The sequence below is a fragment of the Corapipo altera genome, unplaced genomic scaffold (assembly GCF_003945725.1).
Source record: "Corapipo altera isolate COAL_440 unplaced genomic scaffold, ASM394572v1 53, whole genome shotgun sequence".
NCBI classification, from domain to species: domain Eukaryota; kingdom Metazoa; phylum Chordata; class Aves; order Passeriformes; family Pipridae; genus Corapipo; species Corapipo altera.
The window spans coordinates 7,038,848-7,065,847 of record NW_020884900.1 but is presented as its reverse complement, the minus strand read 5'-3'; the positions used below and the strand labels follow the sequence as shown (position 1 = coordinate 7,065,847).

Below are 27,000 nucleotides of genomic sequence, written 5' to 3'. Positions count from 1 at the left end.
CCTGGAGTAACTTGCTACATTCGTTTGGGAATCACTAGAGCCTTCTACTTAAGTACTATTTTTGTTTGCTTATTTGGTTGGTTTTTAAGCCAGATTGACAGAAAATATGCAAGTGAAAATGTTACTAATTCATGAAAAAGCCTGTGTGGACTCTGGCTTCTCCTTCTTAAGAAAATGAATTCCCTTTATCTCCTTCCTCATGTATATAATTTTAACAGGTGACCTTCCTTCTCATATTTCAGAGTCCTCATATTATAAAAAACCATTTTTAATAGAAAAAAATAAAGAATTGCTATCCAAATACCTCTTTTCTCAAAAGAAAATGCTGCTCTCTAGTGGAAGATGATGATGCTATAATCTAATTTCATTAGAAGAAACGTTCTAAAATTTTCATTTTATCAGTTACAGGAAACCTTAATTCATTTCCACAAGCACTGATACACAAAAGTAGCAGGGCTGGTTTGTTTTCTATGGGTCTTTCCAATTGGCCTGTGAGATTTTGGTATTTATTCTTCAAGATAAACTTGCTATGCTTCAATACCATAATCGCATCCAAATAACCTGCCAAGTATTTGTGCATTAAAATATTAACACATTTTATAATTTTATCCCTTTAATTTTTCTGTTCTTAGACAATATAAAAACATAGGTCAATTTTTCTTTTTTTTTCCCCCCACATATTTAATTACTGATAGACTTTCCTAGGTCTGTATACAGAGCTTTAGCTAACCACTTTGAAGATACATTTATCAGTTACATTCATAGAAGATTTTAAGCAAATATGCAGATACTATGAAAATCTGTATCCTGTCTGCAAGCACAGTGATACAAAATTGAGGAATTCCTGTTGTAGTGGTTCCTTCAATTTATACTGAAACAGTGACAAATGGTCAGTCATCAGGGAGCATTTGCACTGAAATAGCCAAATTTTATCCTACTTGTAGTTAACTTTATAAAACACACCATTCATGTGCTTTCCTTTTTTTTTAAGCATAGATAAACAAAAAGGTTCAAGGTATGAACCAAAGCAGCACAATTCTGGATGTACTTCCAACTTCCCATAGTCATAACAGGAAACCTATATAGCACGTGTTGCTGTTTTCTTATCTCTCTGCAGATATCAGACATGTGTAAAGTAGTTTCCTGATAAATATACCAAGAAAGTACTTCATAAATAGTTTTTTTTAATTGAAGTGCCTTTTAAAAAAATTACTCTCTGCTTATTGGTTTAGTAATTAATTTTAACTACAGTTTTTGCCTACATACTCCTTTTACCTTGAGTACTCTTCTCCTCAAATGCAAACAATATGGGGAGAGAGCAGTAATTTATCAAAGCATATAGATTAAGCAGTAACAGACTGCTAATTAATATAAACCTTACTGTAAAAATTAGAACCCTGGCAGGTCTGTATTTAGTCTTCTGTTAAAATTATGTAGGCTGTTGTTGTGGTTTAAGTCCAGCTGGGAACTAAGCACCATGCAGCCGCTCGCTCAGCACCCCATCCCCTCCCCGGTGCAATGGGGAGGAGAATCAAAAGTAAAACTGTAGGCTGAAATAAGAACAGTTTAATAATTGAAACAAAGGGAAGTGTAATAATAACAGTAAATAATAATCACAAAAAGGAAAAAAAAAGTGATGCAAAATATGATTGCTCATCACCCACTGGCTGATGCCAGACCCCATCCTTGAACCCATATTGCCTGCCCTCTGGATAACTTCCCAGCTGATAAACTGGGCAGGACTCTGTGGTGCGGAATATCCCTTTGGCCAGTTCAGGTCACTTGTCCACACTTTGCTCCCTCCTCACTCGCAGAGCATGACACACAAAAAAGTCACAGAATCACAGAATAATCTGAGTTGAGAGGGACCCACGAAGATCGAGTCCAAGTCTTAGTCCTGCAGAGGACCATCCCCAAGTCCTTGCTTTAGGATAAACATGACTTAGCAACAACTAAAACATCACTTGATTATCCAAGTTATTCTCATACTGAATCCAACTCACAGCACCTTAACAGCTACTGAGAAGAAATTACTATGCCAGTTGAAACTAGGACAGCTGTATATATTGTAGGATAACAAGGCTTGAAAAAACACTCCAGCTTAACTTCAACCCCCAGGAGCTGAAGCTGCACACCCTCACCAGAGCCCTGCCCAGCACCACGGCAAAGGGTGGCCCCTCCTGCAAGTCCCCAGCTGCAGTTTCCATCTGCACCACTGCCAGACATGCCCTTCCCAGCAAATAGCTCATCCTCCTGCAACAGCCTCAGGAAATGGAGCTTTACTTACCTTCGCCCTTTCATTTCTTTATTGTGTGCTCCCCCTTCACTTACACTCCTGCTCATGTCCTGCTCTGTTCCCACCTCCCAGCAGACGCTGCCCTCACTCCCAGCTCCGCAGATCCCTCTGCACTGTTCCTACTTCCATTGCCAGATCTCCAGGCTGTTCCAGCCCAGCTGTCACCAGCCTAACAGGTGTTCTCAGCACAGGGACCACAGGTTGGTTTGAATTTGTTTTTAGGGCAAAGAGAGACAGAGAGAAGCTTAACCCCATCTCCAAGCATCTACTGAGCTATTGTATAATTGTTCAGCTACTCCTATTGTTAGACAGAAAGAAAACATAGAGATGGAAGGGGCTTTTTTGACCCATCACACATAAAATCCAGAATGGCTAATCATGGATGTATACAAATGAACAATATCTCTGCTTTGCCATTTACCTGAGATTAAAACAGAAAAACTATTTTCAAGTTTTAGTGCAAGTCACAAGTAAAGTACTATTTTCAGTAGACATCACTGAGAAAAAATAAAATGATAAAAATTCAAGGACCAGTTTATAGATAATGACTTGGAGATGTTTCTAAGCCTGACATTTAAGGAAAAGTTGCAATTTGTTTTAAAACAGATGAAAAATTTAATGAACTTTGGGAGGCAATTTTTGCCTTTTAAAACTGTACCAATATGGATGTGGGTTCCCATCTCAGGCCACCCACTTGCAGCTGGCCCTGCTGCACCACTGGCAATGCAGCTCATGCCCGAGATTCTTCAGCAGCCCGACCATTCTAAGTCAACATCCATGTTCTACATGAGCTGGACAATGTTGAAAATTTTAAGGGCATCCAATGATCAGTTTAGAATGATAGTACCTGATTGTTCCCATAACCTAGCATGTAGATTTTAGCATTAACTTTGAACTTGCTTTTACTGCATATTAAGTACACAAACAATTGTGAGACATCATAAATGAACAAGAGATGCTTTTCCATCTTTTCCATGCAAAGAAGTGTTGCCTGTCTGTGATGTTCTTTTCTACGGCTTCTATTGTTATCTACTAATTTTTTGGAAACAAAATTGTGTTTCTTTAAAATTTTACATTTAACTTACTATTTAATTTCAATTACCACATAAATTATAAAATAGATGAAAATGTACATATGTTATCTATAAAATAGATAAAAAAGTAACTTTTTTAAAAAATGAAGCCTAAAGCTAAGAAAATTAATAAAAATGTAAATTTTAATATCCCAAAATTCCATGGTTTTGACTGTTAAAAATGACCCTTATAAAAAACTGCTTATGAGTGAAATCCAACAACTAATTTGTTTACTGACTGTACAGAGAGCTCAAACAATAATTACTAATTCACAGTGCTCTTGTAAACAATCTATTTTTGGTTGAAACACTCATGAGATGCAGAGCATGCTCAGAGGACATGACGTGTTGACTTCATGCAAGATAGGTTTTGTATTAAATATTCATTTAGGCTGTAAATACCTGAGATTTCAACTCAATAATTCTCAAGTGTCTTAATAACTAAGCAAATGAGAGAGATGGAGGTTAGCTCATCCATAAATTAATTATGCACAGATATAATGCATCAATAAACAAACACAAGTTTTACCTTTTCTTTACCTCTGCCCATTTTTATTATCAAAGACAATGATAAGAGGTGACATTTAAATCATACTTTTAAAAAAAACAAGAGAGTCAACCCACCATTTAAATAGCCCATTTCCCTGTATTTAGAGAAAAAAAAAAAGAGAAAGATGTGGTTGTTGCAATACAAACCCATTCAGACCTTGAGAAGAATCTTTATTCACAAAAATGCCAAACACTTTCAATAGAACTTCCCATGATAAAATGAAGTACTTAACCACAGGACAGTTTTATGGGCTTTCTCTTCATGTAGCCCCTAACTGTGTTAAACTTATATCTTGAAAAAGAAATAGACAAATCAGTAAGTGGCAATCTCACTGAGATCACAAAGAAAAATTTAATTTATTCTTAAATTTCTATTTTTAAAACAGAGATAGCAATATACGTATATGGCTTTTACAGCAGATGCTAAATGCACTACATTTTCCATCTTTACCCTACCAAAATCTAGGCAGAAGTAGATCTTAGCATCACACCAAAAATACAAAATAATTTGAGAATAGCTTTGTTGAATTTCTTGTGAGATCTTGTCTGCATGGAGGATGAATTAAAAAATAAACACAGTGGAACCTTAAGACTTAAAGCTACATTCAGAGACTGTAAGTCTGTTGTTTTACGCTTTTCCTTTGGTGCTACATAAAGACAAACTGCAGCACAAACTTGTTCCTTTTTAAATGCAGCCTGCTTTTATTTCATGAGGGCACAACTCCAGTTTTTTCCTCTACTTTCTCTCCAACTTTGACCCAATGTTATGAACACACCGAATACCTAAACCCTGCTGACAAAACACTAAGATACTTCCCCTCCATAGCACCACAGTCAATTTACACATAGTACTCTGAAATAATTGGAAATCTATATACATTGTAAAAACTGCTCCAATGGGCTAAAGCTAAAAATACTTTAAAATTATTTCATGGCAATGCATAAAAACAGTAACCCTTTCTATTTCTACTTTATATAATAAAATAAAACTAAGTTTTTCTGATGATCCTGCTCAATTATGAAACTTTCCCAAAACTAAGACTGCTGTAAAGTTCAGATTCCAGCAGACATCTCCTGTCATATCAGAAGTCACTTATAATTTGCAATATTCTTACAACAGTTCTCAGAATTTAGTAGCAGCTTTATAATGTGCAGCTTCTTGCAAATGTGGTCCCAAAACAGAATCCTGGGGAGGAAACTGATTTACTGGATAATAACTCGGGATAAAGGAAAACCAATTAAAAACACCACAAGCAAAGAGCAAATACTTCAAACACTTTGAACAGCACTCCTGAACTCAGTATGAATTAATCACAGACTCAGTTCCAGCTTTCTGAAGTTTCTGTTCTTAACAGCTGTAGACTGACCTCTCCTGCTTAAAGGCCATTTCCAAATGCACTCTGGACAAGCTCACAGAACTCTCGTGCAATTTTCTATTTATTTTGTTTTTTAATAAAATCTGAATACACGTGTAATACTGAGTTAATAAGAGCTTCCACCCATTAACAGTAACACAAAAAGCTAATTCTATCACATGAAAAAGAAAATGTTATCAGGTGATATCCACTTCAAATTTCTTTTCACTCTCTGCTGCAGAGAAGCCTCTCCCTTTCAGAGTCTCTATTAACAACAGGTGGCAAACAACTGGGCAATTCTTTCGCTAGTATTTCACTTACCAATTCATAGTTATTGAGACACAGAACTGAGAACACACATTTTTAAATTTAAATTATATTTGCTTCTTATTTCTTGTTTTGCTATGTTGCATCATGTCCAAGTGCTATGTAACAATGGGAATATGAAATTCATTATGATCAAATATCAGAGGCCTCCTAGGAGGGGTTGATTCTCTGTCTGCTTTGTGCAACAGTTTAAAAAGTCCCGTTCCAATATTCATTGGAATTCCCATGATGATGCACTCAGAGACACCTAGGGGAAAAGAAAACCAAACATGGTGAACATCTGAACAGTAAGGATTCACAAAACTATTTTCATTTGTCCATTCTGTTCTATCTCCTTGAACCTCACATGTAAGGGCCAAGGCCTCTTCACTAGATCAAGTTAAATGTTACGGTCATCAGATCAGTATATTACTTAAATAGTGTTAAATTAAATAGTGTTAAATTCTAGACAGGACCTAGCCTACATCCCTTCTCTAGTAATGGAAGTGCTTCAGAAGGTTTGTTTTTGGAGCAGACACATTCCATGCAGTGCCTGTAGCAAAAGATGCAAGGCAAACTTACTTGTCCATTCTCTGACTCAGTGCTAAGACTTCAGTCACATCTGACCAAGTTCCCTTGAAACCCCTTCAAGTTCCCAATGAGAAAGGCACAGTAGTTGAGCTATAATGCTTTTGACATTTTCAGCATTCAAAGAGTGCTTGTTTTGAATTGAAAGATTTAGTCTGTCCCAATGATTTCGACAGCTCTAACACTTCCACTGCAATGTGCTGACACATTTATACTCCAGATCTACTGATGTACACTACTTTTCTAAAGAACATTCCACATTAAAAGCGAGCTATCAGATACCAGTGTTTCTTTCTTAGCATAGTTATGATCCAAACAACACCTTTGCACATTCTCAGGAGTATAACAATACTGTCCTTCACAAAAATGTTTAAGAAAGTAGCAATAAACAGCTGTACCTTTGAAAGCACAAAGGATGAAAATAAATTTGCTTAAAATTCTGGCAAGATGTGATGGGTAATTTAAATGTATATGAATGAAGAGTCTGTATTTTTGCTCTTAGACCATTGCTGCATTTCTGCTCTACTATTTGCCAACAACATGCATTTAAAAATCTTGTGCAGGATATAGAATTCTCAGGAGGTACTGTAGATTGAGGCCCCTACAGCATGCAGGTTACAACAGAAAAGGAAATACCTTTCTAAATCTAGCAGAATAAAACTTACCTGGTTTTGCACAATAACCTTTCAACCTGAGCCAACCAATGAGCCATCAGAACTGTATTTAGATTTTGGACATTCCTCTTCCCTTGCAATACTTTCATGTATACAACAAGAAGCCTACCTCCCCACCTCCCTTTGGCCTCACAGACCAAGTAACAAGTCAGGCATCTGCACAGCAATTTTTCACACAAGCAAGCCACTATCATCTCTTCAGTTTTGGTAAGCAGATAACAATTGCTGTTGTGTCCATTGCATTTCCTTATTTGAACTAAAACATTTATATAAAAGGCAACATCAAAAGACCTTTGGTTTTCACATTATTCAAAACAAGATTTTACCAGCTCAGAGGGGACTTAGAAAAGATTTTCTTTTGCTTACTGTCCAGGATCAAATCAGTCTCCCATAGGATCATTGCTGTAATCACAGGCAAATAATAATTAAAGAAAAAAAAAATCCCACCCATGTGGAATGCTGGAGAGCCAGAAAGTGGCAGAGTTCTTAAAATACAAACTACTAACACAAGGGTTTCTAACAGATTCCAGTGATTCAGAAAATACTGTCTACAAAAGCCCTGCTGGAAATTGACTGTACTAAGACTACCTACACATACACACAAACTAGTCAACCTAACTAGTAAACCTAGTAAACATAACACACTCATATTTTTTATTTCACTAGCACCCAGAAACTCCCCACAAGCAATTCCAGCTCGAGGATGGTAGGCCTTGCATAAACTGATGTTGAAACCTGCTTAACTTCTTCTTTCTGTTTAACCCACCAGACAGAGACTTGTTAACAAATCATTCCCAAAATGTATGTGAGCTTAAATGACAAGAAAATCTGAGAGCAAAGAGATAAAAGCATTCAAAAAACCCAAAAAATAACTTCAATTCCAAATATTGGAGTGCATGGCAAAAATACAAAATAGAGACAATCAGAAGGCCAGAACTCATCTACTGATTTTTTTTACTGTATGTGAGCATGCATGCACTTGTGCACATGTAGGCACATAGTTCCTAACTCTTACCAGATTATTCAATGAATTCAGTGAGATGATTCAATGAACTTAAATTTAAACCAGATACATTTAAAAAGAAATTTCTGAGGACAGGCATCTTGTCTGTTCTGTTAATGCATACTGATAAACAGAGCTTCTAATTATAAAAATTAAGAAACAATTTTTATCTGTTTAGATTAGAATTAATTGAAGAAGTCAAGAACTTGGCCTTTCTGTTTATTTCTAGGTATAACTGCCAAATCCCCTAAGTAATTGTGTAAGGCTGTGATCTTCACCTAGGCTGAGACACATATGCCTTCCTACTTCTTAGCAGGAATGAAAATGAAATGTAAATACTGAGCGAGGTAATAGATTTCTTCATCAGCTCTAAGTGTTGTAGATACACAAACTTTCACAATGGAAAAAACAGAACTACTGATAGTGGGACAAATTTCCTGGTATTTCAATGAGATCCAGGGTGAGAAGAAAAACCAAATTACTAAAAGTCTATTTTAAGAAACATACAACAAATGTCTGACATAAAGATCTCTGACTGAGATTAGAAGTAGAGAAACATACACCAAACTTCTAGGACCAAGAAGATCCCAGAAAATGGATCAGTCTAAGACCTGAAGTTTTTGACAGGTAAGCTGAAGAGGAAGCTTAACAAGGGCAAAAACCCATTGAAGAGGTTTACAGACACTGGTTAAGGACCACAGGCTGCCACAGACTTGGAAATACCTACCACAAACAGAATCCTTCTGTCCAAAGTAGGCAGCATCAAAGAGATGGTCTGCAGTCTTTTCAAAAGAAGCCAGCATCAACACACTTTCCTTCATTTTTGCCAGTCCAAACCTAGTAATGCCCAGCACTTCACCCTTGATTGAGAGGAAAAACCAAAGAATAAGACTGAGTAAAAAAATACACTACCTACAATATAGCATTGTCATAATATGCTGCTTCACAGTTCAGCATTCTGAGGGTTAATAGTTTGGCAGTAATCAATATTTACCTAAAACAAAAGTCAGTATTCATACAAAACAGAAACTATTATAAATGCTTAATAGATTATTTTTTTAAGCAAGAGTATTGAAAAGATTGAAAGAAACATGGCCACGAGAAAAAACCCCACAGTTGTAAACTAGCTGCTCAGCTACAAACTTCAGTGGGGTCTGAGAGCACTGTGCTGAATCCACTGCCCATTGTCTGCAGATAAATCTGACTTCCACTGCCAGAAGATTACAGAAGATGCTAAATCTTCATTTTTCCACTCTCCAGAAAAAAGGTAATTAGCTGTTTAAACTAACTTGGAGTTATTTCTGCCTATGTTTGTTAGAAACATCCTGATTATATCAGATTGTGCACAGAAGCTTAAGTCAAGAACTGCAGTCACAAGAACACATGCTAGGAGCCCAGCATATTTACAACATGGCACTCTGATGCCCTTTTCCACTGTTGTGCTGCAGCTCCACAGGGTCAGCCCTGGGGACTGCTGCAGCTCAGTACAACAAAGCTCTACAGTTTTGGAACAAGTCAGAGCTCCATCCATTTCACCCAAATTAAACCCTTGTGCTCTGGCAGGCAAATTGGAAAATCTTACTTCACTACATGTACTTACTCCTTCATTGGATGTGAAGTAAAGAAAATCAATCAATAAAGAACAGATATGATTTTCTACTAACAAGTTCTGTAAGACTGGTTCATGTAATCTGATTCTATTTGTCTATCTGTATCCTTTGACTCTTTCATACAGTGCAGCTGTTATGAGCCACACCCCATGTGGTTTTCTGCACAGCAAGCCTTAGATTGCATGCATGGTTACCCAAACAGTTAATTTTCATATCATAATTCTGAGGATTCCTATTTCCACTATGAAATTATGGTTCCCTACTCATTATATCAACTTGTTTTCAGTCAAAATAGGTCCCCTTTCCCCGCAAGAACTAGAGTAATTAAGCTTTTTGTTTAAAGTACAAATAACAGTATTTGGTCAGTACAACTTTGAATTCTAAAAACCTAGAATGGACTTCCATCTCCTTAGCTCACCTGTCCTTCTCAAACAATGCTAAAATTAATTTGTATAAACAGGTTAATGTAACATTTAGAAAAAACATAGTACAGACCTTGTAAGTCATTAGATCAGACAGCAACATAACGTGTCTCCTGTCAATGCTCATACCGTGGTTCACCATCGTATACTGAATCTCATTGATAATGGTTGTCCGAGCAGCTTCAATTCCTAGTGTCTTCTCTACCTACACAAGGGATTATCTTAGGTTAATGAAAATCCGAATGCTTGGTGCAAGTATAGCTCTAGAATAAGTACCATCCATTATCATATTAATACTCCATTCCCATTACTACCCTTTTGTAGTTCTCCATTTGAAAAATATTTATAGTAACAGTTTCTTTGAAGTGCTGCCACTCGATTTATTCTCTCATGTTAATGCATTCTGACATCTATTAGTGAAATCAGGCTTGATTTGGTATCAAATGCTGCATCTGAGCACAAGCAAGCACTTGTAATAAAGGTGCCACAGGGAAAAATCCACAGTACCCATTTAAACATTACCTCGTAAGTGTTGTTAGAGGATGTTTTTGTTCCTTTCACTCCATGAGTAGCCATAACAGCTCGCAGATTATCACCTTCAACTAGAAGTTTGTATTTTTCCTTTCCACTTTGTTCATCAACATGAATGACAGCTCGGGAAACCTCTGGTATACCTTGCACTACAACCTTCAGAAAACAAAAAAACCCTAGTAACGTTGATATATACAGTAATGCAGTATTAAAGGGTAACTCTTATCAGCATTCAAACCTACATAGGAGCTCCAGTATATGGAGTAAATGCTCACTTAGAACACATACAAAATAAGATTTCTTGCTCCTAAATACACCATTGCAAAATTGACATTGACACTGTACTATAAACCTTACTCACTACCTACATTTTATATTTTATGCCAGGTATTCTCACACTCAGACTTGGGTATCTGAATGGTGGCAGGCCCACACAAATAAAAGGACATGCTGCCAATAATAAAGCTTCACTTATCACTATTTTTAAAATCCAAAGCAGTCTCCTCACAGAAAACTAAAAACATGCGAGATACTGTAATTTGGTTCAAGAAGCAGCTGAAAGAAGATACAGCTGCTTCATGCTGCTGGAACTTGGAATGCTTCAGTAAACTTAAGTATCAAAGCTTCAATTTTTTTTACAAATATTAAAGGACGGCTTAGTTTCAACAGCAAAGCAGTACCATCACAGTCTAACAGTTACAAACTCAGCCCATCTATCTTCATTGGCAATACTGACAAGAACTATTTCATGTTCCCACCATGGACCCTCAAATTATCACTACTGATTACATCCCACAAAAGCACAAGACAGCTTTTGCTTTTACCTTTGGTAGTTCTTCCTTTAGGGACTGCAATACATAATACATTGAACTCTTGCTATTTTCACGAGGGGTCACACATACAACTGCTTCTCCATGGACAGCAACATCCCCAGGTTTTACTCTGAGTTTGGAAATGCAAATAGAATAGCGCACAGTCTCTGCATTCACCTGTGGCAAAAGTCAGCCAGCAAACATCAGGGTTATCTCTAAACATCTATCAATCTGCTCAAATAACTGCAGTAGTCTTTCAACAGAATATAAAGAGGAAGAATGTAGGAAAAACGACCCCCAAATATATTCTTATAAATTACCCTTATAAATTGCATGAAATGCTATGCTGTGCTGAGGGTGCCAGCCTGTACATTAATCAGTGGACAGAAACGTCATCCCAATGTTTAGCAAGACATAAAGGAATGTATGTTCTGTCATTTCCAAATAAGGGGGACATTATCCACTTTGCAAGGAAAAAAAAGAGACCCCTCCAGATGTAATTGTAGCCACAGGACATCCTTCATTCACTTCTTTTTTTTAACTTCCACTGATGTGATTTCTGTTTCTGAGCCAGGATAAAGAGACCCTTAGGAACATGCCCAAGGCATACTCTGCATAAGAACTGAAGAACTCACCTCTAACCTCAGTAGTCTAATGCGCTCTAAAGACAGCTTCACTAGGATGAAACAATCATCGGGAAGAAACACTTCTTCAATATATTCAGAAATCTTTAGGAAACAAGGACAAAATAGTTAGCATGTGAAAATAGCTCAAATGCCCCATAGCAACTGGCTAATGCTTACATTTAAAAGATTAGCATTAACACAATTTTTCTTACCTCTCCTAACAAAGTTTTTTCAATTCTTCCTTTAACTAGACGGGCAAAATCAGGATCATCATCTTTGTCCAAATGTGCTGTTATAATAGGGGTGCTAAAAAGAACAAACAAACACATACACACACACACACACACACACACACAAAACCAGTTAGGAAATTGCTCAGCTAGATTACAGATGGTAACTTGAATTACAGCCTGCTTTATGGAATTTATCTTGTATCTACAGTACTATTTAATAAAATAAAGAGATCTTCAGGTTCCTCAGGTATATTTAAGAAAGTTATTGTTCATGTACTTCAGGCTGGTAAAAATAAGGAAATGCATGAGAGGTTATAAGATATGTACTAGTGACTGTTTTCATGGTGTATGCTATTCTAGTATTATTTAATTATGGCTTCATACATACCTAGGAATAGGTATGCTTCACCTACTGCTAAACACCAGAAAGCTTCACAATATATGAGACAGATAATGGAACATTAAACTTAAATAATCATTTTCCCTCATTTGATTTTCAGAAAAATAAAACTTTGCCATCTCTGGGCCTATAACCTACAGCTGGGCAGACACTAGATTCTTGTTTTGAGTATTTGCTTTGGATGATATCTAATATCTTGCTGAGAATAGGGAAATGCTATCATGTAATGCAAATTAATCCACCAGGTTTCACTTAGGCAAAGGAAAAAAACTGCCAAACAAATCAAAACAGTGTTAGTACCTAATAGCCTTTGAAGCATTAATGATTTCTTTGATTCTTGGCACACCCAAAGTAATGTTCATTGAAGCAACACCAGCAAAATGGAAAGTCTTCAGAGTCATCTGTGTGCCAGGCTCTCCAATACTCTGTGCACAAAGAGCTCCTACTGCAGAACCAGGTTCCATCTGTGCCCTGATAAATACAGAATGAAACATAGAACTCAATGAAGTATCAAGTCCTAAGCACACAACAGAAACTATTCTGGTAGATATACAAGAAGTTTCTTAATATATTACTGGGTTTTAATCAACAAACAAGAGAGTGGTTAAAAGGTCACCAATACTTAAGATTGAAAAAGATGCCCTGTCATACAGGCATTCCACAGATTCAGTGCAACTTCCATAACAGATGAAATGCTTATCCTCTTCCTCCAAAGCATCGAGCATGAGATCCAGGATTCTCCCTTCAGGGAAATCCCATATGCTAACATTTACTTATTATAGTAAAATAGGTTAATTCATGTTTAAGAACATTTAAGACAAATTTAAGCAGGTACTCCTAGTAACTGAAACAGAAAACTGGTAATGGCTTTGAAATAGTTAAGAATTCAAAATATACGTGAATTTTCTAAAACAAGAAAACACATTAGAAAACAGTTGATGCAGGTGAGAGTGAGGTCACTAAGTACATGTCACCAATGGCTGCATGGGAAGGACCAAATCCAAGGAGACTAGTAAATGAAATAAATGTCAATGAATGAAGAGATTAAAACATCCACACTAGCACACTATCCACATTATCTTGTTAGAGACCAAGAATAACAAACAAAAGGATCCTACAAGTGCATAACAGATCCAAGAATATGTTAGAACAAATTGTGATGTAATTCCTCATAGACTGTGTAGAGCAAGAATAACTATCAAGATGCATATAAATTTAAAACTGATCTATTCAGACTTTGTTCTGCATGGACTTCTTGGAGGTTTTGAACAACCTCCTGCAAGAGGGGGAGGAAGCAAACATGTCTGCCAGTGGGTGTAAAAATTTAAACAATATCCTCCCTTACCCTGAATCCTATCACTTTTGGCTTTTACCAGAATCTGTTGTCAAAACACAATCTGTGGATATAAGCAATAAGTAGCTACAGGAGAAAACTGTGTTCACTGGTATGATTACTACTATTTCAGAAGGAAGATGCCTAAACACAAGCAGATAGCTTTGCATGCTCAAGAAATCTAAAATGAAACAAAAGCATTTTTTCTACAATGTAGAAGGAAAGGAAATTCTTTCTAATGAAAGAATCTGATTATGACTCAAGACAAACATAAAAACCTCACCTGTCTGACCTCTACAACTGTCATACAAGACTCAAATCTGCCTTAACAAGCCCACATGTAGATGATGATACTTTTTTTTTTTTTATCCTACCTTGGTCTTGCAGTGTTTATGTCATTGGAGCCAACTTGCACTGCATTCACAACAGAAACAACATTCATACAGTAAAAATAGCAAAATACACTCCTACGTGGCCAAGAAAGCAGCAGTATTGAGAACACAGCAGGGTAAACACTTACCTCATGTATTTGTCTCTACAAGTCTCTAGAAACTTCTCTAATTGAGTTGGAGTAATCCTATCCAACTGATATAAAACTCTTGGCTGAAAAGAGAATAGAATAGTTGGACAAGCAGTAACCTATGAAGACTGAAAAGAACTTACATAATTACCCTGTTGAAACTATTTACCTCTGTTGTGCCATTGTCATTAATCCCATACTTGTCTCTAGTTTTTTTTATCTTCTCAGAAACACCTTTGATGAATTTTTTAATTTCCTGAAATCACATTAAAACAACAGTAAGTAAAGACACGGTCTTCATATTGAAGTCTTCAGCAGCAAGTAATTTGCTTAAAGCTCCCAACAGAGTATTTACAAAATAAACTAACAAGGTACAATATGAAGAGAAGAACGTCAAAACTTAAACAAACACATGCACTAGAACTTAGCAAACCAGATTGGCTCTTGTGTAACCAGAGATCAGTAGCAGTACATGAGGAATATGGTCCCCACTGAATAAATACATCCCTTCTGAGAATACACTGACAATCGAAGGTACTTGACTTGGGTTGATCCTTCCTTCCTACCCAGCACCTACTGAAACTGATTTAAAAAATAGAAAACCCCACAAACCTCAAAATTCTTATTTTTTGACTATACTGACATAAACATGTTCTCGCTCATTTCTCAGTATTCAAAACAGTCAAAATGGAAAGACCATGGCAAGAGAGGAAGTATATAAAGTGAAGCTGGATAGATTTCAAAGATTCAATATGTACTTTATTTATTAGAAAAAACCTCAAAATTGATATATACTTGCCAGTCTCTACCTAACATAATTCAAGTAACTCCTCTATGCTGTGGAGGTCTTGTAGGTAATTGTACTTGACATGTTGAAGTACATAAACTTTTCGCTCTCTTACCAGGCTTACTCAAGAGCAGTTCTAACAGTCTTTACTGGAACATTAATTGAAACAATAGTGTTAGAAAAATATCCAACACTTCTGTGAAAGATCATTCAGTTATTATACTTAGGATATGGACATGTACACTACAAGTCACAAAATATGAAGTCCATGATTAAACTCTTCCATGGAAGTGGACTCAGTGCAAGTCATTACCATAATACAGAGTTATCAAAAACAAAATATAAACAAAAAGCAAGAGGAAATCCTTTCCATCTACTTCAACAATGATTTAGGAAAGCCTCTGTGGAGAAATGAACAGCTTGATTTTTTAGAGTCCTTTTAAACCTTCTCTATCTAAACCACTAGTCCTACCAGACAAAGAGGTAATTACATCACCTCTTCTGCACTAGGTACTGGACTCCCTGCAACCACCACTGTAGCTGAGCACTGACAATTACTTGCAAAATTGAATTAGTATTTGAGGGACCCTTTTTTTTTTTTTTATTACAACTGAGTTCACAGAATCATTATGAAAACACTTCTATGACAAGATGCATTCATACATTTTTGCCCCTTTTGCCCTGCAGTAAGCAGTACTCACAAATGAAATATTTGGCCACTTTAGAGGTATTTGACCCTGAAATATTTGCATAAAATTGACAATGTGATTCATGTCCTTAAATAAGTCTTGTGATATTAGAGAAGTTAACCTTTTCACTACAGGTGCATAAAAAAAGGAATATTGCAGGACTTGCAGAAGTCTTTTTCTCTTTGACAGTCCCTGAGTTCCAGAGTACTTAAAAAAAATCCAAACAACTCCAACATACTAAATTGATTATTATATATAATTCTGAGTAAGATACTCAAATTATATGTTACTTCCATACACTAGAGTCAAAAAAGATGGAAAAAACCAATAATCTCTGAAGTCTTTTATTTTTCATTGTCACAAGTTTTATTCACACACAAGACCTAAAAGAGGAAGTGATTTATTACTCTCAACGGTTGGCAGTTTATCCAAACTATGGATTAATTTATGCTACAAAGGGAATGAAAATGTAACTCACTCCTTGCTGAGCTTAAATACCTCTATGGGCTTACAATTTTCAGTACAACACTGTCTTCCATGAGCACAGCTATGTAACTTCCAGAGTGGGCTCAAAAAAACATTATAGACTTAGACACTGTGAAAAAATTCAAGTCTTTTAGCCTTGACCAGCTTAACAGAAAGGCCCCAGCCAGATTCAGTAAGCTCTGACTCAATGTGGGCCTTTCGTCAGCTCCTCCAGAGCCAAGTCAAAACAGTCCAGGGTATAAACCACAGTCACCCAGGGTTTTGCAGCACATCTCCCAGCACTGGTGGGGTCATTTATAGACATGAAGCACTGCTCATATCAGAATCCTCACAGTGCAGAAGCCACTGACATGCAGCGTGGCACAGACAATGCCACAGGATTCAGAAAAATCCATTCAAGTCCAGGCAGACCCATTAGGTCAGCTCTACATATGGCAGCACTGAGTGGTTGCCTGCTGAGCTTTTTCTGTGTTTGCACTCTCAGCACTCATATTCTATCATCTTCAGAAAAACCACACAAAAGGGACTGACTTTTTTTTTTTTTATAATTGAGAGGGTTTCTAGAGATTCCCCTGATTCCAATAAGAAGAAAAAGAAAATTTCCCTTGACCTGTATCAAATACATTAAAACATTAACACAATTGAAATTGTGCCAGTCAACAATCTGCTTTTTTTCAGCTGAATTCCCCCCAGCAAGGGCAGAGTGCAGGCAGAACGAATGCTAGTCTGTTAGGAAAGGGCTATTTAGACATACTGTGTTCTGGACAAGAGTGGATAAGCCCATTAGGAACCTCCTGCTAAAATAACAACAATAAGAAGTATCTCTGTCCTGGAATGGAAAAGTGGAGGAAGGGATAGGAAAACACCAGGAAAACACCAGAAGAACAAGCTAATATGCCTAAAGGTTGAAAGAAGAGTCAATACCAAAAGAAATGTTCCTCAAAATCCTTAAATGTAACTATGGAGATTAATTCATGTGTCGTAGTTTTCACCATCAAAAAGGTTAAATTATTGTGATGAACACCTACATCATAATTTAACAAGCACTAATGTATATATGCTAATCAGTTACTTTAGCACTATACACACATCTTTAGCTAAAAAGCACTAACATTAATGCTCACACATTGCACACACATGCTACAGTTACCTCATTATATTTTTCATAACCTGTCTCAGTTAATGTCTTCAAGGATGAACAGAAAAAAAAAAGGAAAGGAAAGAAGAAAGTGTAACTATCTAAAACTTTAAAATCTTAAGTCAAACTAATTATCACTAGGGTGATGTAGTGTTAATATTTTTGCTTCTGAAATTCATAACAATTATTTTCCTAATATTATTAAAAATATGTATACTTCAAATAACAGCTTTATTCCCAAACTCTGATATTAAAATATTGGATTTTTTTTCCTTCAGAGATGCAGGTAAGATTCACAGCATATTTCAAATACAGATATAACTATTTTTTCCAACTCCACTCTACCAACGGAAGTCCTAATCAGGTTTACCTTCTGCTCTGAGGTACTCTGATCTATTAAAAATAAACCCTTCAAATACAAGTCATTAAACTCATGTTGCTCTCTTCACTGCCAGTAATCAGAAGGTTCATCAAAGTAGCAGCTTAACCTGAAGGGAAGGTTAGTTCTACAGGTAGGTTAATTCTACAGTTTTTATCACTGACTCCCAAAGAACTCTTGAGAGTGTCTGCTCTCATAAATATTAAAATTGCCCAATACTCCTTCAAATAAATCAACTTTTACAATTCAAAGTGCAAGCAGTCATGTGAACATACCCTCATCCTTAAAAGACACGTAAGTAGTCTCCAAAGGCTTTATAAAGCCCTGTGCAGCAAAGCAGTTTGTATGACCCATTTTTTTTCTGTGCTAGTTTCATAAGCAAGCCAGGTATACAGGTGTGTAAATATATATATATATATTTATACACACACACACACATATATATGTATGTGTGTGTGTGCATATATCTATGCAAGCATATAGGTGGTGTTTCCACTACAGCAAAACAAGCAAATAAGGAAAATCAGTTGTTCAGAGAACTGATAATATCAAAATATATAAATATCATATGAGCATGATACTCAGTCCTAGTGGTTTCTTACATAGAGACAATAAGTATTTAATTTCTGATGTCCCAGGGAAGCACATAGTTACTGTACCATCTTGCTATGGAAAGGAAACTCAAGAAAGATCAATAAAACTTCTGCTCAAAAAAGCCCCTAGATTTTTCTCATTTCTAATATTCCTGTGGTGAACATGAACAATTACCATAATAAGAATCAAAATCCCTAATCCTAGCTCCCCACCCCTAAATGTACAAAAATGCAATACTGAACAAACCACTATTCCTGCTACTAACACATAAAATTCAGCTGTTGCTTCACCAGATTGATAAGATCATTTTATTTAATTTCCTTAATTAATGAGGAAAAGTTAATCACACTGTGATAAAGAAGTGAGGTAATTACCTGCAGAAAACTGTCTTGGCAGCAAAGGAATTCATTCTTCTTCATGATGGACTCGGACGTTAACACCAATTCATTTTTACTGAGGGCTGGTTCATTTCGGCACGGATATACAGCCTGGAGAGGAAGAAACAGCACTTCTTCACATAAAACACATGCACAAGACACAGAATACAGATGTGTAGAATTGATTAACACCATTCTTTAGGTTTGGTTGTGGTTTTTTGTAGTTTGTTTGTTGGGATTTTTTGTCTAGTTGTTCTTGTTTTGCTATGCTATACCAAACTATTGTGAAAAGAAGAGGCACACACACTTCTACTTTTATATGTAAATATGAAGGTATACACACAGGTATACACAGTTCTATCCATTTACTATGCTCATATTACAGAAATCTTAACAGTTATTTCAGCAAAAGGCTTTTCTGTGAGAGGGGCCATAACATACCAACCAACCAACCAGCAACAAAACCCAACCATACAGGTCTTCAAACATCACAATATATCCAGAGTTATTGAACAACACATCAGTCAGTTCAACACAGAAAACATGCATGCCTTGATTTAATAAGGAGTTATTTTGTGCAATGTACCAAACTAGTACCCAAATAGGTCAGTAGTCATTTATCTAGTGAGTTGCATATTAGGCCCCAAAATTATGTTTAAGCACAGAAAAAATTTACTTTTCACTGCTTATACACAGTTTGGTCCTAGTTGCTCCGTTCCACTGTAAAAAATACCTATTCATATACACACATGCTGAAAGACTGAACAGGATCACTCAAAAAAGGCAATTTAAAAATAAATACTTAAACTGAAACCATTTTCCTCACAATTTACTACTTCCTCCTACATGCTTTGTAGTCTTTTCACACTTCAAACAAGGATTTCAGCAATCCTTACCCTGATATTATCTAGAACTCTCTTGAATTCCAGTGGTTCATCCTTCCCTTCCATAGCTGCAGGATCCAAGCCATCTCCTCCATAAATAAACTGTATAATGTCACCAGTAGAACTTCTGACTGTTAAATCATACTGTGAGCAAAGATCTTCAAGTGATTTTACCAGCCGCCTCTGAAGGGAAAAAAAGGTGCAAAGAAAGTAAAATGGAACTTTTTAAAAACAGCTATTGATTGAGATTACAAGAACTATAGGAACTGGACTCAGGAAATAAATCTGACATAGTGATAAGCAGGCACGAAAACCTATTTAAAATCACACATTAGCCCTAGGGCTTTACTCAACATTCCACAGAATATAAAAATCAACAATAACAACATTCAAAGCAACAACACAATACTCCACATTCAGAAATTCTATCATACAGGAAACCTAATGCTAAGCTGCAAGAACCTATTGAAGTCTGAGGAATTTGAGGGGTTTTTGACATCATATTCTTCTCATCAGGTTTATTTCTTAAGAGATACAATGCTTTTTGTGTATGGAAGCAGAACCAGTAAACAATTCTTTTCACTGACAAAAAGCAAAGAGGTCATCCATTGAAGCCATTTTTCTATCTGTGTTAACAACTTCTCTTACATCAACTCCTGGTTTTGAGAAATCAAAACCTTTACTATCATCTTCCTTGGCATCCCAAATAGAAGGCATATGCTGTGAAGCATTAATGGTTAAAAACATTATTACTTGAGAGGTGGATTTCATTGTTCTATGGAAGCAAATTAGATCTCCAAAGACTAAATTGGTATTTTTTCTCACTGAGGAGAAAAAAGGTAAGATGAAATAAATGTGGTTTTTGTTTTGTTTTTTTTTTATTCCAAAGTCCAAGTGCTACAATTTATTCACACAGGATCAAAGTTGAAGAGGAAAAATATTTTGCAGGTTGCTTTTTATATTTATATGTATTTGTAAATACTTACACACATACCAACATGATTCTATTAGTTTTGGAGACAAATGGTCTAATTAGTCACCCACCCCAAGAGGTGGTTTTTCTGTCTTTGTACAGTTACTTGCACATCTCAGAATGTGTCCCCAGCCACAAATTATCTTGCCTTTTCTATTGCCTGTTACACTGAAAAGAGGTCTACACTTCAAATACTATGTAAATATTTGCACAGAAGCACCAAGACTGCTCATAATAGCAAGAAGCTTTATTGGAGGGACATTTTCACAGGAGGTACAGCAAAGACACTAACATATTACAAAACTAGTCTAAGTCTATATGGCCCAAGGTGCCTGTTACCTAGAGAGAATAGACAGTGGAAGGGAGTTTTAGCCATCATTCACATCAGTTTTAGGAAAACACACAACATAGAAATTAGACTATTAATTTCTAAGCTTTTACAACCCATATTTGAAAGGAAACAGCTTAATAAAAGCATGTTTACAAACCTCACCTCTGCTGGAGAATACAGTCAAGTCATGTATTTCACAGTATAAATTATTCCATTACACTGAAAACACGCACATGCAGTGTATGCACTTCTCCAACCCGTAACCTCAACACACACAGGAGAAATATCCACATTTTGCAGGACTGATAAAATCCCCACCCCACTGACAGTTACCTGCATATATCCAGTTTCAGCTGTTTTTACAGCTGTGTCAACCAGACCTTCTCGACCCGCCATTGTATGGAAAAAAAATTCAGTGGGAGTCAACCCAGAATAGAAGCTGTTAGCAACAAAGCCTTTTGCTGCAGGGAGCTACAGAGAAGAGTGGGAAAAACACAGTTAAAATGCAATGTACATTCTGTATGTTACAGGAAAACATGCTGCATGTCATCTAAATTCTTTCAGAGAGATAGCCAACACACTCACACAGGGTAATCAGCTCACCTGCATTTAGCTCTCAAGTTCCATGTTTGTATAGAAGATCTGAATAAAGGCTTCAAAACCCCTTGCCTAGTTCTTCCACATTAATATAACAAACTTTCTCCTTCTCATTACAAACCTTGTCACACTTCCAGCCATTCCTTGCAAACACTATACCGACTTATAACGCTTTAGACTCCCTTAAACTTGCAAAAATTGAAAAAACAATTAAGAACATTCATTTTCCAATAGTAGTGCAAAGGTATTTGCAGTGCTGAAGACTAGGGAACCCAGAAAAAAATGACTGGATATATGTATATAATTAATTTTCTTGAGTGGTTTGCTCTCAACCCGAGAAAGTTCTTGCCAATCAACTTTACACAGGCATTCCTTGAAGTCAAGTAACACCAAACTGCCTCTGTGATCATTTTCATCTTAGAAAATCACTTTTTGTTGTTATTTAACAGGTAGTTAAAAACAGTAAAAATGCTAGAGTTCAATTTTAAGTTTTACCTTCTCATCTAATCCAAGAAGTATTGTTTCTTCTTCTATTTTTTCAGTATGTTACAGAACTCAGAAGTGGAAATTTGGACACTGAATGACAAATGCAAGTGTCATGGCTACCATCTGACAGTTATTTAACACACTAACTAGATGAATGGCTTATACCTAGAATCTTCTTCACTGTTCATTAGATTTCAAATAGCAGTTTAAAAAAATTAATTTCATCGAATTATATTAACAAGTGCATTAGACTCTTCATGTAGGACCAAACTCAAACAGGAAACATTGAGAGTAACCCATGATACCTATTCTGGTGGAAAAAGAAAAAAAAACAACAACAAAACAGACTCCAGAAAGGTTTATCTGGCATGTCTCACCTGTCTAAAGACACCAATACATACCCAGCAGTTGACCTGAAAAGTATTAATGCAGTCACACATAATACATGAGAGAAACTTTAACAAATTATTTTTACGACTCTCAAGAGAAACAAAAATGTATCATCAGACTAAGTTAGAAAGGTCAAAGCAAGGCTTAGTTGTAAAAATTCACAGCATTCTATGGCAACTCAAAACACTACTGTTAACTCCCAAATCACACTCAGGACATTTTACATGGATCATATGTGATCCTTTTCCTTCAGCCTATCTGACAACATGTGTTACCATGCATCCTTCTCAAAACGTCTTAAGGAAACTTGTTTCACTTTTCTTCACAGTCCACTGCAAACGTACAGAATTACCTTAGAATGCTTCTCAAAGTGAGGCAAAGATCTGTTCTCAAATCCATCAGGAACTCGGGACCCACTGATAGCCTGCTGACCTACACAAGCAATCATCTGGGATATATTAATGAAGGAGCCTGAAAAGGAAGAAAGGAAAAAAACTCTCATTCACAAATGAGGGATACACTCCTTCTCTGATGAGCTATCTTCACTTCCATGAAGATCTCAGCCTCATAACTGGTCAAAAAAACACTCAGAATTTCAAAAGTTAAAGAAGCTTTTCTGTTACTTGTCCTGTTCATTTCAGCATTTATGCAGAGGCTGACAATCAGGTCCATGATACAGCCAACAACTCCTTTTAATTTTTTTTCTTTTGCATCACAGATATTCATGCCACCACCACCTACAGTCCTTATATTATCCTAGTTTGTGTTATGGATTGTGTTTCATACAGCCCCTGATCCTAACCTACATATTTGGCTTCACAATTTCTTCAATGAACACATTTTTCATAAAGGGTTCAGTATCTACCAAGATTCCTAGAACAAATTAAGCCTCAGAGCATTAAGTCACAAAATTAGAAGTTTTCTTTGCTGAACATCCTTGTAAACAATGCCTCCCCACCTCTCCCTCCCAAATTATACACTTAATATATTCCTCTTCTTAGAGTTCAGTATTTCTTTAGAACACAACATGTCACCCTGAGGCTTTCCACAATTTATTAGACAGCTAATAAAAGGCAAAAGGTTAAGTGATTCCTTCAGATTCTCATAGGAAACAAAGGGAAGCTCAAATAAGAATATGTGAGACCTTATAGCTCTTTCCAGTACCTAAAGGGAGCCTACAAGAAAGCCAGAGAGGGACTTTACACAAGAGTAGGTAGTGATACAACAAGGAAAAATTACTTTAAGCTGACAGAGGGCAGGTTTAGATTACATGTCAAGAGTGATGTGTCCTGTGATGGTGGACTGGAACAGGTTGCTCCAAAGTTGTGGATATCCCATTCTGCTCTATTGACACCCCTCATGGTAGGGGGACAGGAATTAGATGTTCTTTAATGTCCCTTCAAAAAAATTCCATGATTCTGGGAAATATTAATTCCAATTCTGAATATATAATTTACAGTTGATTTTTGTATGTGATATAAAAACTTGCGGTAGAAATGCAACTGAAAATTTTTTACTGATGAATTAGAGTCTTAACAACATCCAAAGTTCCAATAAGATGTTTTTTAACTTGTACTAAAAATTTAAAGACACAAAAAGTAGAACATCAGCTTGATTTTAATTAATTATACCCAACCTGTACTTACTGAGTCACTTAAAATAGATACAACATGAGCCTGCACAACTGACAGTATCAAACAAGCTAAAAAGGTGGAATCAGTAGTTTTCACAAGAGTGATGGAGTGAGCAACCTACATGCTAAGTTCAGCTATCCCTACCTTTAGAACCACAGAGAGCCATGATAAGGGGACTGTTGCTCTTGTCCAGTTCTCTGAGACAGGCGCTGCCAGCATGATCTCTGATGACAGAGAGTTCTTTAAGGATTAAGGCCTGAAATCAAATATTTCAGAGGTTCAGCATTTGTTAAAAAACACATACACAAACAGTACTCTGTCACTCCCAGCAACACCCTCAGTAGTCAAATTCAATTCAAAATACAATCAAGAAACCCAGTCATTGCTTTGGGTAAAACAAGTTTAAATTTTAAGTTGCATAACTTCCAGTTTGCTGCACAAAATTTCTTTGTTGGGACAAGACAAGAATATCCAGGAACATGATCCTCTCTTACCAGCAGCACAAACTTAAGCTAAATTAAGCACTGCACTAAGCTCTAAGACACACTGCACTACATGAAAGATTACCACAAAAATAATGTATTTTTGGACTGTACTCAGAGAGTACAATGCTGGTCTCTCCAACTACAGTTACAAACATAACTGTATCCAAAAAAACATTCTAGGACATACACAGGTGTCCAAAAAAAGGAGGAGAGGAAAGGACTGCAAGATGTTTCTTTAAGCCAGAATTTCACTTCAAACTGGGTAACTCTGGCAGTACTTCATCATAGGGTGGCATTCTCTGGTTGGGGGGTGGTGGTGTTTGTTTTTTTTCTTTTTTTCCTTTCTACTTTTTTTAAAGGTAAAAAGTAGACATTAGTCATCCAAGATAAATATATAAAACCATGAAGTACAATGAAAAGTGTTCTTCAGCTGACCTGACCAAGTCAGTAACCTTTTGGGCAACATTCATTGCTCTTCATCAAAATTTCTACAGAAAAAAGAAAACAATCCAGCATAACCAAAGACCACTTAACTTTCACCCCAATAAGGAACAAGATAATACTTGCATGAGATCTACAACCAAAGAAATGTCTTGCTTCTTGTATCACTTTCTTTACTGTTACTGTACTTGATAAATGTAAATCTTGATAAATGTAATCAACTCCATTTCAACTACCTATGCCATTTTATTCTAGTGTATCAGCCCAGTACTTCTTGAAAGGAGGGAAGATCTCAGTTGTTAAATGGTTAGCTAACATTTTTAGATGCATACAAACAATGTTAAGTCTCTATAGAGTCAGCTCAAGTTGCATGCCTAGGAAATGCATTTGCTTGTATTTTTAGGTTTCAGAAGACAACTTTAGCTGTCTTCTTTCAGAAGACTTCACAAAGATATTCATGTACATTGTGAAGTCTCTAATCTAAATGTGTAGAGATTTAAACCAAAAATTTTACCTCTAGTGTCTCTTCTGCAGTACAACCAGGCTGCTGCTGTAGCTTGCCAGTGTTCAGAGCTTCAATATACTCATCACATTTCTTGTAGCCAGCATTCAGGAGCTCATACTTAGCTTTTAGCAGGCCCTGACCAGGGGTTACATCACCAATTCCAATTGAAAAGCCACGATTAGCTATTATTAAAAAAAAAAATAAATTGATAGCTTCATCTCACATAGTGAAAACAAATGAAAACCAGAATATTATCATCATTGGGAACTTTTATTTTTGCCTCCCATCATGTGACCGTCACAAGCATATGCACAACCGTTTGTTTCCCCATCTGCCAGCTTCACAACTGGCTTATTTTTTTTTAAGCACAGTATTTCACATTTGAAGCAAAAATCTTGCTTGCTTGCACTCTATTTCTGCACTGAAGTACTATTTTACAAGGTAATGTACTTACAGAGATAGACTGGAGCAAGTCTGGCTAGACGTGACATGGCATCTGCAGCTTCTACCTGTCCCCAGTCTCTCAGCAAGATGTAGAAAATGTTGTTCTTGGATCCTGAACCCAATGTTCCTTTGTCCATACTGCCACTCATTAACTCACTGTTTTGAATTGTGACATCTAGAAATAAAAAGGCAAAAAGAATTCACCAGTTTTCTAAAACATGAACTAATCACTAGTAATCACTTACAGAGAGAATTTAAGAAAAAAGCTCCATTCTTAGAAGAAAAAAAACCAAAGATATATTTAATGTATCTGTAGAAATGCACAATTAAATGTTGCAAGGCAAACAGCCTACAACCTGATCTTACCAAAGAAAGTTAAAACTTATTTTCCTTCCTCCTTAGAAAGGCAACTGTATCCAATTAAAGATCTGTGAGAAACATTGTGAGTAAGTTTTTGGTAGAAATCTAAAAATAAACTTTGCTTCCTTAATCTAAATAATGTCTTCAATCAATTTTATCCATCCAGAAATAAAGTCCTCAATCATAATAAACCAATGCAACTTATGTATTTATAAAGTAGAGCGAAAAAACTTCACAAAGTTACAGTTCTCTTATTTGAAGATTTTGATATTCAGTTCAACCAAATCACCTCTGGAGGCTTGGCCTGAAGTTCAAAGACACGGTAGACTCCTAAATTTCTTTAATTACAAGAGAACCATAACAACCCATCTGCCTTGCCCTTATGCCTGTACACGATGCCTCTCTTAGATTATTCCTTCTTCCTTCTTTAGGAACCTTCCATTTCAGGCACTGAATCTTTCTTTAAGATTTAGTCTTGAACCAATTAAAAAGTATCTTGCGTACATTAACTTTAAACTTATTTTCTGATAGCAGCACAATATATATTCATCACCAACTTCATTATAAATCTTTCAAAGGAGTGGCGTATGTAGATGGATCCAATTTAAATCATTTTATGCAGAACATAGTAGATGTTTGCACACTGTACTCCATGCTCAATATCGTCAATGTAAATTAAGGTAATCATC

General features: G+C 36.3%; 1 protein-coding gene across 2 annotated transcripts in view; it reads right to left on the bottom strand.

Annotated features, from left to right (window-relative positions):
* Positions 1-3,892: 3,892 nt before the first annotated feature.
* The window catches only part of POLR3A (RNA polymerase III subunit A), a 36,279-nt gene continuing 13,171 nt past the window's right edge, over positions 3,893-27,000 (bottom strand). The window contains exons 15-32 of one of the 2 annotated variants that reach the window (XM_027649506.1): positions 25,962-26,126; positions 25,517-25,689; positions 24,221-24,332; positions 22,795-22,913; positions 21,303-21,440; positions 19,678-19,848; positions 18,779-18,892; positions 17,444-17,479; positions 14,501-14,587; positions 14,332-14,414; positions 12,779-12,949; positions 12,058-12,151; positions 11,855-11,947; positions 11,232-11,396; positions 10,399-10,563; positions 9,950-10,081; positions 8,572-8,704; positions 3,893-5,847 (exon numbers count right to left, since the gene is read on the bottom strand). In XM_027649506.1, the coding sequence (XP_027505307.1) occupies positions 5,699-5,847; positions 8,572-8,704; positions 9,950-10,081; positions 10,399-10,563; positions 11,232-11,396; positions 11,855-11,947; positions 12,058-12,151; positions 12,779-12,949; positions 14,332-14,414; positions 14,501-14,587; positions 17,444-17,479; positions 18,779-18,892; positions 19,678-19,848; positions 21,303-21,440; positions 22,795-22,913; positions 24,221-24,332; positions 25,517-25,689; positions 25,962-26,126 (2,300 nt within the window). In that variant the 3' untranslated portion in view covers positions 3,893-5,698. The remainder of the gene's footprint in view (positions 5,848-8,571; positions 8,705-9,949; positions 10,082-10,398; positions 10,564-11,231; positions 11,397-11,854; positions 11,948-12,057; positions 12,152-12,778; positions 12,950-14,331; positions 14,415-14,500; positions 14,588-17,443; positions 17,480-18,778; positions 18,893-19,677; positions 19,849-21,302; positions 21,441-22,794; positions 22,914-24,220; positions 24,333-25,516; positions 25,690-25,961; positions 26,127-27,000) is intronic. The other variant, XM_027649507.1, reaches the window with a different exon arrangement.